Genomic DNA, 17,927 nt, shown 5'->3' on the forward strand with positions numbered 1-17,927 from the left:
TCCATTGGGTGAAAGTCTCACGATCTTTCACCAGCTTCTGGCCACCATTTGGCCGCCTTTCTGAGCATGGTGTCAGGAGGGGACACTGTCCAGTAGAGGCCGTGGGAATCAGCCCCTGAAGCTGAGTGGGGACCAGGGACAGCTGAGGTATCCGCCCGCCCCTGGACTCCAGCTGGGGGCTAGCTGGGCCAGGACAATGGCCACTGGGGGTCTCAACACCTTTTCTCTGTTGAAATCTCTTCTAGGGCTACTAAAAATTAGTCCAGGTGAGAGGCCTGACTTAGCTTTCCTTTCTGGGTACTTAGTCACTGATTTATTAGCCTACAAAGTAAACAATCTGTCAAAAAGATCTTGATGCTGGAAAAGATTGAGGGCAGGAGGATAAAGGGGTGACACAGGATGAGATGGTTGGATGGCATGACTGACTCAATGGACGTGAGTCTGAGCAAACTCTGGGAGGTAATGAAGGACAGGGAAACCCGGCGTGCTGCAGTCCATGGGGTTGCAAATAGTCGGACAGGACTGAGCAACTGAACAATAACAACAAGTAATCAAGAGCCAGCTGTCTCTATTTACGAATTCATTTCTTAATTTCGTATTCCACAAACATGTACTGAGTCTCTGCCATGTACCAGGTTCCACAGAGGAACACTCCGGTCAAGATGCCACAGACCTGTCCTCAAGGAGCTTCCCCCCGAGGAAGCATCACTGGGCCTGCCTCCTGAGGATGTTTGGACCACCCTAGACATTGTGACAACTCCAGTGGCTCAGAGGGTGAAGCATCTGCCTGCAGTGCAGGAGACACAGGAGACATGGGTTCGATCCCAGGGTCGGGAAGACCCCCTGGAGGAGGGAACTGGCAGCTCACTCTGGTATTTCTGCCTGGAGAACCCAATAGACAGAGGACCCTGGTGGGCTACAGTCCAAAGGGTCTAAAAGAGTCAGACACGACTGAGGGACCATGCCCTCAGTGACGCTTATCCCCTGACAAGGACATGCAAAGAGACGGTTTACAGAGGATGGTGACCAGGTCTTAGGGGGACAGAGGGGTGGAGGCACCATTTCGGAAGCCCTGTTTCCATGCTTGAAGAAAGGAGCTTGGCAGGTGTGACAGGCTGGGGCTTAACCTAGGCAGGTGACCTGGGTTTTTTGTTTTTGTTTTTTTCCTGCTGCTTCATGGTTAGTCTTCTGGGAAAATGAACACACTCAGCTTCCTGCCCCTGTAGGAGAGGAGGCCAGAGAAGGTACTGGCACTAGTTGGGAATCCAGTCTGTATATTAACTCTCACGATGAAAAACAGTCTGTGGGAGCCACTGGGCAGCGGGCCTTGCTTTTATGACGTCAGCAGTCACGCCGGATAATGGTGCCATTCCAGGTGACAAAGTCAATCTGTTTCCCTGCCTTTATCTTTTTCAGGGACAGCTCTCCAAGCAACCATTTAAAAAAAATAAAAAACAGAAAGTGCTCCATGGCATCTTCCTGTTGGAGCAGCTGCCTAAGAGCCTGCAGAACTTAAGTTGGTGTTTATATGGGAAGGGCATTTTTGCCAAGGAAACCAAATCTTGCATGTTTATGGGCTAGCGGTTATAGGGAAAAAGGAAGGAAAGATGGGATTCTGTTTTATTGGCCCCAAACAGCAGCAATTTGTCCTGACTCAGCTGTTTTCATATTTAAGCCAGAAAGAAAAAAAAGGCTCCTCTGCTAGCCAAACCTAGACTCAGAGCAGCTGCTTTTAAAGCTGAGAAACCGTCCCGCTGCAGATGCAAAGTGAGATCCCTCGCTGGGTACTGGTATGGAGGTTACAGAGCAAACACAGGTTCTGTCACCACGTGGGGAGAGATTTTGCAAATAAGAATGGGGGAGATTAAGAGTCTTGGCACAGAGCAGCAACAGGGGCCTAGAGCGACGTTTTCAATTCTCTGTAGTCAAGTAAGTTTAATAAACAGCAAGGAGATGTAAAAGAAAAAAAAAAAATCTAAGCAGGGAAAGAATGGGTGCTCGCTTTTAGGATTTTTCAGAAGATAGAGTAAAACCCCAATATTAAATCTAAGTATCAGAAATTATCCATTAAAATTAGAAATTATAACTTTAAAAATTATAATTTATGAATTATAAAATTATAAATTTTAACTAGAAATTAAAATCCTTAGATTATTATATCTAAGGATCAGAGATTATTGTTATGCCCAATAACCGAATCCCCAAGCGGGAAGAGAGAAGACCTCCACGACAATGCAACACGCAAAGGAAGGGAATTTATTGCTGACTCGAGTCAGGGCCCCTGCCGCAACCAAGGCAGTGGTGCAGAGTCAGAGAGCCCCGGGCACAAGCTGTCACACACATTTATAGGGTGCTCAATTTTCGAACATAAGCAGTAGGTAGTTGGTGCAAGCGGATTGGTTACATGTTTGCAAAGCAATTTCATTGGTCAAACACACTTTAAAACTTTCGCGTGTGCCCGCGCGGGAATTTCCAGGGGACTCTCCCCGGAGGTTTACTGGGCGCGTGCTGATTGGCTGGTCTCTGGTGGCCTGTTGAGGGCAGATAATTACCCCACCCTTGGGAGAAACTGAAACTTAGGCCTACTCTTAGTTCAGGGCGCCTGTCATAGCACTAGTTATGCCTGTCTCACAATTATAATTTTCATATGTGAATCTTAAAAATAAAAATCTGTAAATTCGAAGATAGTAAAATGATTAAGATAGTCTAGGAGACTAAGGTACAACAAAAGACTGACTAAAAGATATCTAAATTTCTCTTAAGGGGACCAGGGACTGCCGTGATTTTCTAAAGAAACATTTATGTTTTTATGCTATATACACCTTGAGCTACAGTAATATATACTGTATATTCATTGCGCTTTCCTCTTTGAGTTGGCTGCTAGGAAGCTCAGAACCATCTTTGCGAATAAAGTTCACATCAGCGAATCCCCGTTTTTCACACCTGGGTCCCTAAATGTCCATTCATTTGCCTGATCAATATTTCTGCTGATGGCCACCCGCCCTCACTCTGGCGGATTAAATACCAGTCTTGGGTCTGATATAATTGTCCCTTAGTGTTCACAGGGGATTGTTTCCATGACCCCGTTGGGTACCAAAATCCATGGACGCTGAAGTCTCTTATCCAAAATGGCATAGCATTTGCATATAAGGACACATATTCTCCTGTGTATCTTAAATCCTCTCTAGATTACTTATGATACCGCAGACAATGCAATGTGATATAAATAGCTATAAATATAATGGAAATGTGATGTAAATAGTTGCCATAAATATAATGGAAATGTGATGTAAATAGTTGCCATAAATATAATGGAAATGTGATGTAAATAGTTGCCGACACTCAGCAAATTCAAGCTTTGCTTTTTGGAACTTTTGGGACTCTTTTTCCCCCCTAAATATTTCTGATTTGCAATCATTTGAATCTACGGATGCGCAACCTCAAATTCAACTCTACAACGACCCTCATGTGCCAACATTTGCCACTCTCTCTTACTCTCCAGTCTGATCAGTTTGCAGCCCAGCTTCAAGTTCATACAGACAAGGACTCAGGCTCTGTCTGGAAACTGACTATACACAGAACCGCAGATTCCCCTGGAAGGGGGTGAGGAGGTGGGCTTTCCCAGCTGGCCAGGTATCAAAGCTGATGGAAGAGCCAGGTGAGCACGGTGTCCCGGCAGACAAGGAGAAGGCTGCTGAGGTCTTTAGGGCATCAGGCAATCAGGGTTTGGACTCAGAAGGCAAGAGAAGCTCTGTAAAATCAAGTTGGCAAACCTGAGACCTGGGTCTGCAGGCGGACTTTTGTTTGCCAATCACTGCTGTTTAAGGTGAAAGCAAAGCGGAGCCTCCCCTGGCTGTTCGATGCCCTAAAGCAATTGCTTTGGTTCACAGTAATTGTTCCACTTTCCACTGAATAGGTTACATTGTAAGCCTTGGTAATTGAGTTAAGGCCCATTTGTTAAAATACAACAAGTCTGGAGCCAGGAAGTCTAAACCTTGGCTCTGGGTGGGAGCCTCCCGTTTGCATCTGCAGTCATCTGACCAAGCCTTTCAATTGTCTCAAGAAGGAAATAACGCAGCCAATGAGAGACTTGGGTAAGAACAAACATTTTTCAAGTGGAAAAGGTGAGTAATTATTTACATTTGGCTATTTGATAGAATTTGTATCATGGATGTCTTGTTGTGTGTTTTTTGTTTACCTCAGTTATGAACCATCCTTCATCAGCCACTAGGGTCAGAGGGGAGACAAACTTCCCTTTCTTGTAATGGAACCTGCTTGGAATGTCTTCCTTCTTGTAGACAGTCATGTGCTCCACTCGCCTCAGTTTGTTATATATCTGTAAAGAGAACCAAGAAGGACCAGGTTTGCATTCTCTTTCTTACATATACGTGACCATATATTGGTCCTGGCGGAGAGGATCCTCTTATAAAAACTTATTCATGTCAAAAATACTATAGCAAAATTAAAATACGAATGAGGAATTGGTCTGCCTGGCGTTAAATACCCCCAAGATCAAAGAAATGCATTTATTCTTTGACTAGACCTAGAGCATGTCCTACCTACACCTGATTCTAAAAGAACTAGTAGGGACGTCCCTGGCAGTCCAGTAGTTAGGGCTCCATGCTTCCAAAGTAGGGGGGGCTAGAGTTCCAACCCTGATCGGGGAACTAGGATCCCACATGCCACATGGCCAAAAAAGAAAAATACTAGTAACTGTTTGCCATTAATTACACTGCTGATCTGATGAAGGCATAAACCCTGTATGTATTTTCAGTATTTAACAGCAGCTTAAATCTGTATGGCTAAAATTAAAATCAACTGGCTGATACTTAGCCAAATCAGACATTCATTCCTGGGTAGACCTGAATAGAAAATTGAGTTTATCCACTCAACTCTGGAAAATAATGAGTCTTTAGGCTGCTTGGTAGAGAGTTTCTAATGGCCCTGGGAGTTATAATTTCCTATATTAGAAAACCGTAATTCTTAAGGAAAGGAGGGTGCATCCCCAGAAAGATTTTAGTTAAGTGGAAACTCTGATGGCACGCAGTGGGTCTCACAAACTCTTGCATCCATCATGTGATGAGCTGTCAACCAAACACAGTCCCTGCTCCTGAATAATCCACCAACTGCTTTAGGCAGCTTGCACCTGCCTGACGTACACACCACATTGGAAGCAAGAAACTCCCCAGCTAGCGAGCCGCTGATGCCCTGGCATCCTGGGGCCCAGGTGCCAAGTTGGAGACATGGATGGTGTGCCTTGCCTGCGAAACGGAACTCCTTTGCAAGAAGCCATTGACTGCAGGAGTGGCCAGCGTGGAAAGTATTCTTCCCAGTTTCACACTTACGGAGTTCATGGGAACGTTGAGCACCTGAACTTGCTGACCACGGAGCTTGAGAAAAAGGGGGGCGTCTGTGTGGGGAGGGGATAAGGCTGGGGGGAACGGCTATGTGGGCACCGTGTTCCTCAACTCCACACAGACAGATCTCAGACTCTTAGGTGGGAGGGAGCAGGCAGGGTTGGGAGGAGGGTCTCTCTCTGGGCCAAAAAGGAGGACACCCCCCGCCCCCCCAGCCTGCACCAGCGCTCCATCAACACCAACCACGTCACTGGGGTGAGGACGGGTGGAGGCACCAGGCCCCGCTGAGGCCCATTCCTGGCTCCCTGTGGGTGGCACCTCCACTGCAGGTGGGGTGGGACCCCCGGAGAAAGATGGCAGTTCTCTCCGGGAGTGGGCGGAAGCCCCAGGGCCTGCACTGGGAGACGATCAAGCCACATGGGGCCAAGCAGTCAGCCAGAGGTGCCACTTGCTCCTTTAGCTTCTCAGCGTGGTGTGCCAGCCACTCAGACGGAAGTATTGTTTGGAGGGAGGGGTGAGTGGCGGTCTCACCAATCCCAGGTGCCCAGTTCCCGGGGGGCAAGGACTGCCACATCCTCTTGGGAACGGCACTCTCCAGGGGTGATCACTGTCCTTGGTGACCGTCCGCGGCCCCTGCCGTGGGCCCAGCAAGCTTCTCTGTGCTTCAGAACCACCCAGGAGGGCAGCGATGATGCCGCCAGCTCCTAGGCAGGAGACGCAGCAGGAGGGCCGGTCAGGGAGCCGCTCAGTGGCTGAGGGTTGGATCCCCATCCCTGGCTGACCTATGGCACACTCAGCCTCGCCCCGGGTTCACTGGTCACCTTCTCCTCCCCGGGCCCTGATGGGAACAGGTCGGACTGGCCACTTTCTTGCAGAGAAGAGCACCCTGGGCGGGCATCCACTGTGCCCAGCTGTGCCTGGCATGTGCTGCATGTCGGCCAAGAAGAAAGCAGCCCTGTTAGGGGCTGAGCCCTTGGCAAGCTGAGCACTGCACATCCTTGTCTCGCTTCAGAGCCACTAACGTTCCGAGCTCATCTCAGACAAGAGAAGACACGGAGGATGAACCGCCGGACAGAGGTCACCCGGCGAGGGAGGGGCCGGGTGGGTCATCTGTCTCCAGAGTCCTGGCCCCCCAAGGTCGCCCTGCGTTTCCGCCTTGAAACGACAAAGACCCAGCACAGACACCCCCACCCCCGCCCCCCCCGACTTGGCCCACCACCCACCCTTCGTACCTCCGAATGCTTCCCAGGGGCTGGCCACAGGCTCATGATTGGCCCTCGCCCCTTCACCTGCTGCAGATCACGAAGGTTGATGTAGTTATACAGCTCAATCACTTTGTCTATCCACGAAATATCAGTCATCCCGTGATCTGAGAAGATGATGACATTAAGGTCGTCCTGCAGCTCCCGTTCCTTGGTGGGGGGCGGTGGGGGGCGGACAGGAGAGGCGGTCAGGACGGTGTCCACAGAAGGACCCTCTTAACACCAGCTGTCTTGCAAAGAGGTGTTTTCTCTCTTTTTTTTTAATTTTTAATTTTTTATTCACACCAAAAACATTTTGTATTGGGGTAGAGCCAATTAACAATGTTGTGATAGTTTCAGGTGAACAATGAAGGGACTCAGCTATACGTTTATACATGTATCCATTCTCCCCCAAACTCCCCTCCCATCCAGGCTGCCACATAACACTAAGCAGACTTCCCTGTGCCACACAGTAGGTTTTTGTTGGTTATCCGTTTTAAACATAGCGGTGTGTACCTGACTTTCTCAAAGTCCTTACTTAACTTACAGACTATATATAGGAGCAAGAGTTCGTCCTCAGTTCTGAATTTAATCATCTACTTGTCTGCCTTGATGCGACATGGCTCAAAATCGTAGCAGAAGCACTTTGGGGAGGGGAGCCCGGAAGCCCAGGCTGAACGTGATACATACAGGCTCCAGGTTTTTAAGGTAGCCACTCGGTTTTCATCCTCTTTGGGGCTTGCAAAAAACTCGTGTGGGAAATATGACGACTCTCACTTGCCCGTTTTACACAGGTTTGAAGAATCAAGCCCAGGAAAGTTTAAAACATTAATACTTTTAAGTCAGACAGAGAAAGTCAAATATCATATGATACCATTTTTATGTGGAATCTAAAAAAAAAAAATGCTATAAATGAAATTATTTACAAAACAGAATTAGACTCATGGGCATAGAAATCAAACTTACGGCTACCAAAGGGGAAAGTGGAAGGAGAAGGATAAATTAGGAGGTAGGGATTAACATATACACTCCTGTATATAAAATAAACAATAAGATGGTGGTGGTGGTTTAGTCACTAAGTCGTGTCCAACTCTTTGCAAACCCATGGACTGTAGCCCACCAGGCTCCTCTGTCCACGGGATTCTGCAGGCAAGAATACTGGAGTGGGTTGCCATGCCCTCCTCCAGGGGGTCTTTCTGACTCAGGGATCGAACCCACGTCTCCTGAGGCTCCTGTTTGGCAGATGTATTCTTTACCACTGGGCCACCTGGGAATACTGTAAAAATACAAGGGACTATATTCAATACCTGTAATAGCCTATAGTGAAAAAGAACCATATACATACGTGTGTGTGTGTGTAACTGAATCGCTTTGCTGTACGCCTGAAATTAGCACATTGCAAATCAACTATACTGCCTTAAAAAAATAAAATTAAGAAATAATCCTGTGCTTAAAGTCATTCAGGAAGGGTGTGGCAGGATCGGGGACAGAGCCCAGGCCTGGTTTCGAGGCTCCCGGCGACCTGGTGACCAGACTTTAGCCTTGGGGTAAAGCATCGGTCCACCTCGCCCGATGAGCCTGGAGGCCATGCAGATCAGGTCACTTCAGCACCAGTGGCCCAGCTGCTCACAGGGGATCTTGGAGTGTTTGGGGAGATGCTGTATGAAGAAAGGGCTTCCCTGGGGGCTCAGCTGGTGAAGAATCCGCCTGCAATGCAGGAGACCTGGGTTCCATCCCTGGGTTGGGAAGATCCCCTGGAGAAGGGAACGGCGACCCATTCCAGTATTCTGGCCTGGGGAGTTCCAGGGACGGTATAGTCTGTGGGGTCGCAAAGAGTCGGACACGACTGAGTGATTCACTGTATGAAGAAAAGAGAACCTACCCCCACCCCCGTACCCGCAGACCCTCGAGCTGGCCCAGTCAGCTCTCAGAGCAAGAAAGGCGATGTGGAGGGCTGGGACAGTCCAGGGGACAGAGGAGACGGACAGAGGGGAGGCTAGCCCAGGGGGCCGGGTTTCCGGTCACCTGGATCCACTTGGTCAAGTACGCCATCACGGTGTCCACGGCCTTCACGGCGTCTTTCCTCTGTGGCGACCAGGGCCCGTGATGGTGGCCTTCCACGTCGACGCGCTCGTAGTAGATGGCCGCCAGGTCCGCCTGGCCACTCCTGGGGGGCAGCAAGAGAGGTGCGGCTGAGAGAAGCCCCCCAGCCTTCTCTCCTCCCGACCTGCGGCCCCGGTGGGGGCGGGCCTGTAGGCCGAGCACAGCTGACACCCTGAAACAAGCAAGCGGGTTCTCCGAGGGAGAGACAGGACGAGTACATCTAGGCCGGCCAGTCCCGAGCGCCATGGTGACGAAAGCCACAGGATGTGCTTCTGTGTCACCTCCCCTCTCAGCTCATCGGGACCCAGGAGTCGGACGAGGTGGCCACAGGCAGGGGACGGTTCTGAAAGGCCTCCTCCCTGCCGGGTGCCATCGGAAGATCATAGAGAAGAGGAGCGATGATCACTCAAGTAACGGCTGCCCCATTACTGCTGGCCTTCGGGGAAGCCTCTAAAGGAAACTCTGAGCTGTAGGTGTAGCTGACCGGCAAGAGTAACAGCAAGCTTTACCAGGCCACCTCGCGGGAGGCAGACAGGTTTGTGTTCAAGGCTTGACATCTGCAGACACCCCCAGCATGCTTGTTCCCCGGGCACCCAGGACGGCTCAGCTCCAGGGTGGACACAGAGTGAATTCTGGCACTGACCACACTTCCTGCCTCCCAGGAAGACTCGGTTCTGGCTAAATGCCCGCTCGGGGCCAGAGTACTGGTGTTACAAACCCAGCTATTTAAGCCTCCACTCGGGGTTGAGACTGAGTGGGAACTAGAGAGATGAACTGGAGCAGGAGGCTGAGGGAGTCTGGGAGGAGAGAAAACACGGGGCCATGTGCCCTCCCCGCCCCGCACAGCGGGGGGCTTCCCACTGTGACTGTCCCCCGGCAGAACCCCCCCAAAGCAGGGGACAGAACTACATTGGTGAGGATGCTGGTGATGATGAGTGTAGTGGTAAGAGCAACTGACAAAAGAGGAAACAATGGAAAAGGAATGAAGGCTAACTCCTTTGCTTGGACTTTACAAGGATTAATAACAAATACTCTTGGCAGACTGCCTCATTTATCTCGAAAAACTCTATTTAAACACACAAGGGAGGCGGCAAGGTCTCTCTGGGTCTGGTCTCCCCGACCCTTAGAATGAGAGAACGTGTGTCCTGAATGCCTGCAGCGCCTTGGGCCTTGTGATCTACAGCAGAGGAAAAAGAACCCCAGAGTAGTTCAAGAGCGTGGTTGCATGAACGAACACCCCCGCCCGTCCTTCAGGTCTCAGGGAGATGCTGCCTCCTCCAGGAGCGTGTCCGCACGCCCTGGCTCAGCTGGGTGGTCCTCCCGGGTGCTCCTCCCGGCTGCTCCTGCAGCATTCCTGGTTCATCTCCAGGTTGTGATTCTTCACACTGTGCTCTAATTGCCCATTTATGTATCCTTCTCCCCTCTAAATCACAGGGTTCTTTCGCCCCCGGGGTGCATTCACGCTCTATCGTATCTCAGCTCAGTCTAGGATCTGGTATACTGTAGGAGCTCCGTAACTGTCGGTAGAAGGTATAATAATAGTAAGTGCTCAGTGTGTGCGTGCATGCTAGATCAATTCAGTTGTGTCCGACTCTCTGTGACCTCACAGACTGTAGCCTGCCAGGCTCCTCTGTCCATGGGATTCTCCAGGCAAGAAAACTGGAGTGGGTTGCCATGTCTTCCTCCAGCGGATCTTCCCAACCCAGGGATCGAACCTGTGCCTCCTGCATCTCCCGCACTGCAGGTGGATTTTTTTTATGGCTGAGGCATGGGGGGAAGCTCCAAGTGCTTAAGTCAGGCACTAAGTTGAGGGCTTTTTATGCATTATCGGAATTCATCCTTACAGCAACCCTGTCAGGTACGAATACTGAAAACAGAGAGTTCAAGATGGTTGTCCACATCACTGAGCTCATGAGAATCGGAGCCAGCACTGAGACCCCGGTGGGGCTGACTCGACATCTTGACCCAACACCCTGAAAGGACTCAGCAGCCCGCACCAATAGGGGAACATTCTGCTTAGCCCAACTGACTTGTGGAAATGGTTCTCATTCGGCTATCGGGTCCCACCATTCCCAAGAAAGCCGGGTGTGAGGTGTGGCGAAGGCAGCAGTCGCTCTCATTTCCCGGCGTGAGCTCTGTTGGATGTGCCTCCAGACTCTGGGTCTGTGGTGAAGAGCGTCCCCAGAGAACAGCTTTGGCAGATTTTGCAGGTGAGGAAACAGGCCAGAAAGGATGCGAGGAGTTACTCAGGGCCTCACAGACCTGAGTCATGGCTGCTTAGTCGCTCAGTCGTGTCTGATTTTTTGTGACCGCATGGACTATAGCCCACCAGGCTCCTCTGTCCATGGGGATTCTCTAGGCAAGAGTACTCGAATGGGTGGCCACACCCTTCTCCAGGGGATCTTCCCAACCCAGGGATTGAACCCAGGTCTCCCGCACTGCAGGTGGATTCTGAGTCTGAGCCACTAGGGAATCCCAAGAATACTGAAGAGGGTAGCCTATCTCTTCTCCAGGGGGAGTCGTGGTTAGGACTGGAGACTGTGAACCTTCCGCGTGCATGGTCAGGACACATTGCTCCACAGCCCAGGCTTTCAAAATGTCCACACCGACGCCGTTCACTGCACGGGGATGGAGTCCAGAGCAGGTTCAGCCCAGCGTCTTCCTTCTCCACGGTCATAATCACCAAGAGGGCACACCCTTTAACGATACTGTGATGTTCTCATACCCAGAGGTGTACTTCATTCATGGTTTGGAGGATACACGGGTTTCAAGGTAAGGGAAATTGCCAGTCAAGCATGATTTTCTCTTTTTAGAACAAAACAGACTGGTCCCTCTTTAACAAATACCGTGTCCTCTCTCCTCCACAATATTGTTGTTCAGTTGCTTAAGTCAGGTCCAACTCTGTGACCCCACGGACAGCAGCACACCAGGCTTCCCTGTCCTACACAATTTCCTAGAGTTTGCTCAAATTCCCGTCCATTGAGTTGGTGATGCCCTCTAACCCTCCCATCCTCTCTCGCCCCCTTCCCCTCCTGCCCTCAACTTTCTTAGCATCAGGGTCTTTTCCAATGAGTCGGCTCTTCACATCCCGTGGCCAAAGTATTGGAGTTTCAGCTTCAGCATCGGTCCTTCCTCCATGGTGAGAACTGTGTTAAGTTATTATTTGGTTGTTTCTCACAAACAAAATTATCATCATTCATACTCGCTAACATGTGGATGACTGATAACAAATCCCCCTGCCTTTACAGACAGCAGAGAACAAAACATCACGGAGGGTCCCCGTAATGTAGGCGGTGGGAAAAATTCTTACTCGGGAATGGCATTTTCACATCTCTCCGTAAACTTTTTTGAGGCCCATGTTCATTACACTGATGGGCTGATGGCATTTCCTCCACCATGTTTGAACATAAAGGAACTTGCCACAAAATCATGCCCTCAGACGTGCCTCCGCGTTTAGCTGCCTTATGTACTTGAGCCTGGAGCATCCCAGACGTGCTGGTCCTCACAGTGCCTCCTATGTTTACCACGCACACCTCCAGGGTGGGGCTTGGATGGGGGGGGCGGGGGGAGAATTTCACAATGTTGACTGGTTGCACTGAAGTTCAATGAAATGCTTTCAGGTCACTAGGTTTTAGACACTGCACCTTAACTCAGCAGCCACTGGCCTGGCTTCTTTAAGGCCGTTTGGCATGTTCATAAATCTCCGTGTGGTCGGAAAGCTATCAAGTCTCACAGGTTTACCTGATGGCTCTGTGTCAGGAAGCTGTCAACCCCAGATGCCAAGAGCACTGGAGCTGCGATGCTTGCGATTTGGGGATTTATACGCATGCCTTTTGTGAAAGACGTCTATGTGGGAGCACGTTGATTCATGAGGGACCGGAGTCTTCAAGGGCTGAGCGCGCTTGCCTGTTTGGAGCTTAGCTGACAAATTCTTGGTGGCCAGCTGTTTTCCACATGGGTCTGGTCTCCATCACAGGTCAGCTCATTTGTCACGGAGGGGCCGGGCGAGGAGCGGTGGATAGGAACGCCTACAGATCTGTTTCTGGCCCTTTATAGCCTCCAGCCCAGGAACCATGCCAGAAGGACATGTGGCCATGAGCCCAGTTACCTGAGAGCTATGAGGGGCCCCCGGCCCTGGGCTTTCAGGGACACCCAGATCTCCCATCACCTTAGGATTCTGTCCAGATCTCTTTGCAATGTAAAAAAGTGCAGGATGTCACATCCATTTTCCTTATTGAAGTGGATTGTAAAGAAGGAATTAGGCAGAGAGAAATGGAGGCAGTTTAAAGGGATAGTTGAAGTTGTTGACTATTAAAAAAATTCAAGACTTAGAAGTTAAGTCAGTTTCCCCGACTCTAGTCTGCTATTCAGGAGAGCTCTACTGACTTCTGTGTTTTTCAAACTGGTGTGATGATAAGTTGCATGGGGAAGAAGAAAAAAGCTTTTATGTACTAATATGCCAATAGGCTTTGTATGTTTCCAAAGAAGATGGCAGAGTAGGCAGTTTCTCCAAACGTTTTTCCACCACAGATTTTCCTTTTTTTTTTTTTTGCCAAAAACTTATCGATGTCTTCTGAGAGCCAAGCATTCACTATATCATGATTAGAGAAATACTGACGTTCACATTGCTTCTCTACTATCCATCAACACAAAGAAGAACGTCCCAAATACCTGGAGACTTCCTTGCTGTCAATTCAATGTTTCCAAAGACCACCCCTACCTAAAATTTCTCACGCTAGCTGGTAGCAATCACCACGGGAAAGGCTCACCACCTCTCTGAAACACTGGGCCACCTATCCCAAAGGGTTCTTAATCCACTTGAGCATTCTTTATTGGTCCTGGAAACAAGGAAGAACACTGGCACGGCTAAGAATTTGGGACACTCACTTGAAGACGTCAAGAGCGCCGCTGACTGCGTTGGCAAAATTGGCATCCGTTGGGACAGATTTATACTCGAGGCAGTAAGTAGGTCTGACGCCAAGAATCTCAACCTCACAGCCTAAGGAGGAGAAAGATGGTTAATGGTTACTTTCTTCAGTAATCAAGATAGGGTCGTGGGGCAATTTTAGGAAGCAAATAACATTAGTTGAAACGAAAATTTTTTTTCATTTTTATTAAATAAAAATGTATTAGTGATAGGTATTGTATTTAGCTCTAATTTTGTTTAAGTGGGTTTTAAATGTCATTTCTATAGAACACTTGGGTAGGAGGAGAAGGGGGTGACTGAGGGTGAGATGGTCAGATGGCATCACAGACTCCATGGACATTGAGTCAATGGACTTTGAGCAAACTCAGAGATAGAAGGACAGGGAAGCCTGGCGTGTTGCAGTCCATGGGATCGCAAAGAGTTGAATACACCTGAGTGATTGAATGATGAATAACAATACAACATGGTGTCTTATGACAAGAACTAGCAAAATTGGCTAATGGTTATCTTTCTCAGTTTGAAACAATGACAAAAATTAATTAGAACACAAAATGTCTCAATTAAAACTTTTTCTATAGAATATTTACAACTACTAATTCTTCTAGTGTATCTTTGCCTGTTCTAGAATCAAGTAGAGAAAGTCAAAGTGAAAGTCGCTCAGTCATGTCTGACTCTTTGCAACCCCGTGGACTATCCAGTCCAGAATTCTCCAAGCCAGAATACTGGAGTGGGCAGCCTTTCCCTTCTCCAGGGGATCTTCCCAACTAAGGGATCGAACCCAGGTCTCCCGCACTGTAGGCAGATTCTTTACCAGATGAGCCACAAGGGAAGCCCAGAATCAAGTATAAAGTAGTATCTGACCAGCCTGGGAATAATAATCTGACTGGACTCAGAAGTACCGCACTGATGGAAATGCCTAAAAATCACTGAGTTCAAGCAAGGATTCTAAGCCAAACTCTTGCCTCTTCCAAAATGAAGCAAAAGAATGAAAAGCATTTAGATGTTAGGAGCTGCTGTGGCCTCAGTTTTTTCATCCCCGACCTTGAACAAGTTGAAATGGTTGCCCTGAGAAAGAGACACCCAATCTTATCATCAGAAAATAGAGCAGGAGAGGAATGAGCCAGCCTCAGTTTAAAATAGTTGAGTCTATTTCTTGGGCACCAAGTAGGTCACTATGTTCAGACATAGCATCTCCATGCTGTTTTGTTCTAGAATCTAGCCTAGTGGGAGGGGACCTCGTGAAAACAGTGTCAGACTTGAAGTCTAAAGTGAGGTGCCTGTTTACTGGGTGGTAAGGGAGTCAGACACAGGCACATTCAATTCAGATATTGTTTCCTCCTGGAAGCTTTCCTTGAATCCCCAAATGCACTCAGGCATATAGACTGTGTCTGGCCAAAGTGTTGGGGGCTGGAGGTGGAAAGAAAGAGATACCCGAAGCGATGAGAGCAGCGGAAGCAAGAGTTCAAAGGGAGAAACAATAAGGTGTGTGGAGACCAGCAGGTACGTAACATTCCCAGGCCGGGAGGAGTCTGGAGGCCAGACGGTGAGCTATTTTGTAGCCCAGAGAAAATGAGTCCCATGTAAACTTGGTACAATCCTTATGAATCCTATATAATACTTGATCATGCCTCCATTTTATCAGGAGGAACTGAGTCAGAAAAGTGGTGAGATTTTCCCACTGCCACAGGGCAAATGTGAGGAGGAGCTAGCATTAGAATCTAGGGTTACCTGACTCCAAAACTTTAGGTATTCTTTTAAAATAGTACCTGATGAATTCAGACATGCATGGACAGAAATTATGGAAACTAAGGACAGAGATATTCCCATACTATTTAGATTTACTCAAGTTTATTGAGAAATAAGTCAAAATAATAGAATCTAAGAATGAACAAGATGGGGTTTTGAAATAAAGAAGCAGCAAAAGATGAAATCTTAAAAAACAGTTAAGTGTTAATAGTAAGTATTAACGTAGTTATGTGAAAATATTTTTTTGAAAAAATAAGATGCATATTTTAAAAATGTTTAATATAATAATTTGGATCCAAAGTTCCAAGTTATTTCAACAAAAATGAAAGGAAAAGCATTTTTATTTTTGTTAGCAGGAAGGAATCATTAATATATAGCTTTTATTCTAGACACTGATTTCAAAAGATTGGAATATACAGAAAAAAGCTGTATGCATAACTTCCAAATCACTAAAGGAAAAAAAAGATGCATAAAAATCAAAGTACGTGAAAAGTTTTTTTAAAAAAGAAATATCCAAGAAGCACTAATACTGAAAGCATAATCAAAGAGAAAATCAAATATACTTGTTTCAAAATAAATGTGAATGGGTTACACTCTATTCTTGCAAGAATGTCAACATGAAGTAACTATAAACTATTTTTTAAATGTATAGTTTAAGTAAAAGGACACAGAAATGTTAGATATAAAAGAGTAGACCAAAGAAACCCACCAAAAGTAAACCAAAAAATCAGGTCTATCAATAGTATTAAAGTTTATTATGATCTCATAAGCCTGAAACAGCTACAAATCCACATTAAGCATTTAGAATGTGAATTAGCATTTATGTACCATAAATATACACAACACACAGAAGGCTTGGAAATATAAAGTGCAAAATTACAGTCTTGGTGGGAGACTTTAATGACAGCTCAAGATATAAAGAATAAAAAATATGTAAGATAGCTACATAAAGATACAGAGGCTTTGAATGTTAGTATCAATAAGTTGTATTCAATGTGTGTGCAAGCTCAGTCACTTCAGTCACGTCCGACTCTTTGTGACCCCATGGACTGTAGCCTGCTAGGCTCCTCTGTCCATGGGATTCTCCAGGCAAGAATACTGGAGTGGGTTTCCGTGCCCTCCTCCAGGGGATCTTCCCAACCCAAGGATCGAACCAGTGTCTCCTGCATTGCAGGTGAATTCTTTACCATCTGAGCTACCTGGGAAGCCCAAGTTGTAGTCAATAGACATTGAAAATGTATCTTATTATTGTAGAATGTTACTATAGAATCTTATTATTATAGAATTCTTATAAGAATGGAACTTTTATAAAAATACAACAGTTGGAAAAACTGACCATATTCTCATACACAGAGAAAATCTCAATAACTTCCCAAAAGTAGAAACTTTATAGCACAATGCATATTATCTCTGACCACAGGTAATAAAACTAGAAATTAATCATAACAGTTAACTAAAAATAAATCCAACTCATTATGAATAAAAAAGAAAACCTCTATGAAACTTGATGTAAAGAGGAAATGAAAACTTCACTGACAGGCTAGTTATGAACAATGGTGAAAATTCTACATTTCAAAACTTCATGGGACACATTTTCATTTAGGGCAGAAGCAAATAGGAACATTGCTGTCACCGCTGTAATTTGTTACTGCTACAGAACTTCTTATCAAGGCAATTAACAAGAAGCAGAAATAAAATATGAGCACTGGAATCAGAAGGCAAGCACGAACATTCCTCTATGGGAACATTTTAAAAAAAACTTTTTGTCACCTGTGGCAAAATACTCATTTTGCTTCTTGACACAGAACACACACACTCACAGAAGAAACAGATGTTGCATCAAACTATACGCAGTGCCTGCTAATATTCTTGTTCTATTCTGTTTTGTGTAGGTTTTTTAAAACACTGGTTTGTGATCCATATGTGATATCACTGTCCTTGTGAATCAAGATCGGTGTTTGAAAAAATCAACATGAGGCATACACCTAGGAGTGAATTTCTGGGTCACTCTCTTCCATAGTGGCAATGTTAGGTAATACTTATGCCATTTTTGATTGTATACATGCTTTGCCTTGCAAGCCACTTCAGAAAACATGTTCTAAGAAAATAAAGTTGCATATACAAGCATCTTTAATACAATATTATTTAGAATATAAAATTAAGAAGCAATTTAAACATTTGGTAATAGAGGTATGTTTAAATTATGGCACATCCAAATAATGAAAAGCCATACAGGAATTAAAATTATGTCATTTGTATTCACTGGCATACTATTTTGTGTGAAAAAAAGGCTAGTGAATAGTTGGTAAAGGAATGAGATCATTTTTGTAAATATTTAAAAGATGATTATGTCTAAGAAAGAGTGGAAGCAAATATAACAAAATATAAGAAAGGGTAAAATTTCAGTGGCTGATTTGGTAGACTTATTCTTGGCTAAACTGAAGTAATTCTGAACTTCCTTTGCATCTCTTAGTATAAAAAGAGGAAAACTTTCTCAAGTGCCCAGGCTCCCCTATGACTAGGAATTACTCACGTGACTCGCCAGGGCATTGA

At 46.6% G+C, this 17,927-nt stretch overlaps 1 protein-coding gene across 1 annotated transcript in view; it reads right to left on the bottom strand.

Moving 5' to 3' along the window:
• The window catches only part of ENPP6 (ectonucleotide pyrophosphatase/phosphodiesterase 6), an 81,082-nt gene that overhangs the window by 15,192 nt on the left and 47,963 nt on the right, over nt 1-17,927 (bottom strand). The window contains exons 3-6 of the mRNA XM_043454458.1: nt 13,589-13,700; nt 8,624-8,765; nt 6,590-6,769; nt 4,199-4,336 (exon numbers count right to left, since the gene is read on the bottom strand). Coding sequence (XP_043310393.1) covers nt 4,199-4,336; nt 6,590-6,769; nt 8,624-8,765; nt 13,589-13,700 — 572 coding nt within the window. The remainder of the gene's footprint in view (nt 1-4,198; nt 4,337-6,589; nt 6,770-8,623; nt 8,766-13,588; nt 13,701-17,927) is intronic.

Source organism: Cervus canadensis, chromosome 31 (assembly GCF_019320065.1).
Source record: "Cervus canadensis isolate Bull #8, Minnesota chromosome 31, ASM1932006v1, whole genome shotgun sequence".
In the NCBI taxonomy this organism is placed as follows: Eukaryota; Metazoa; Chordata; class Mammalia; order Artiodactyla; family Cervidae; genus Cervus; species Cervus canadensis.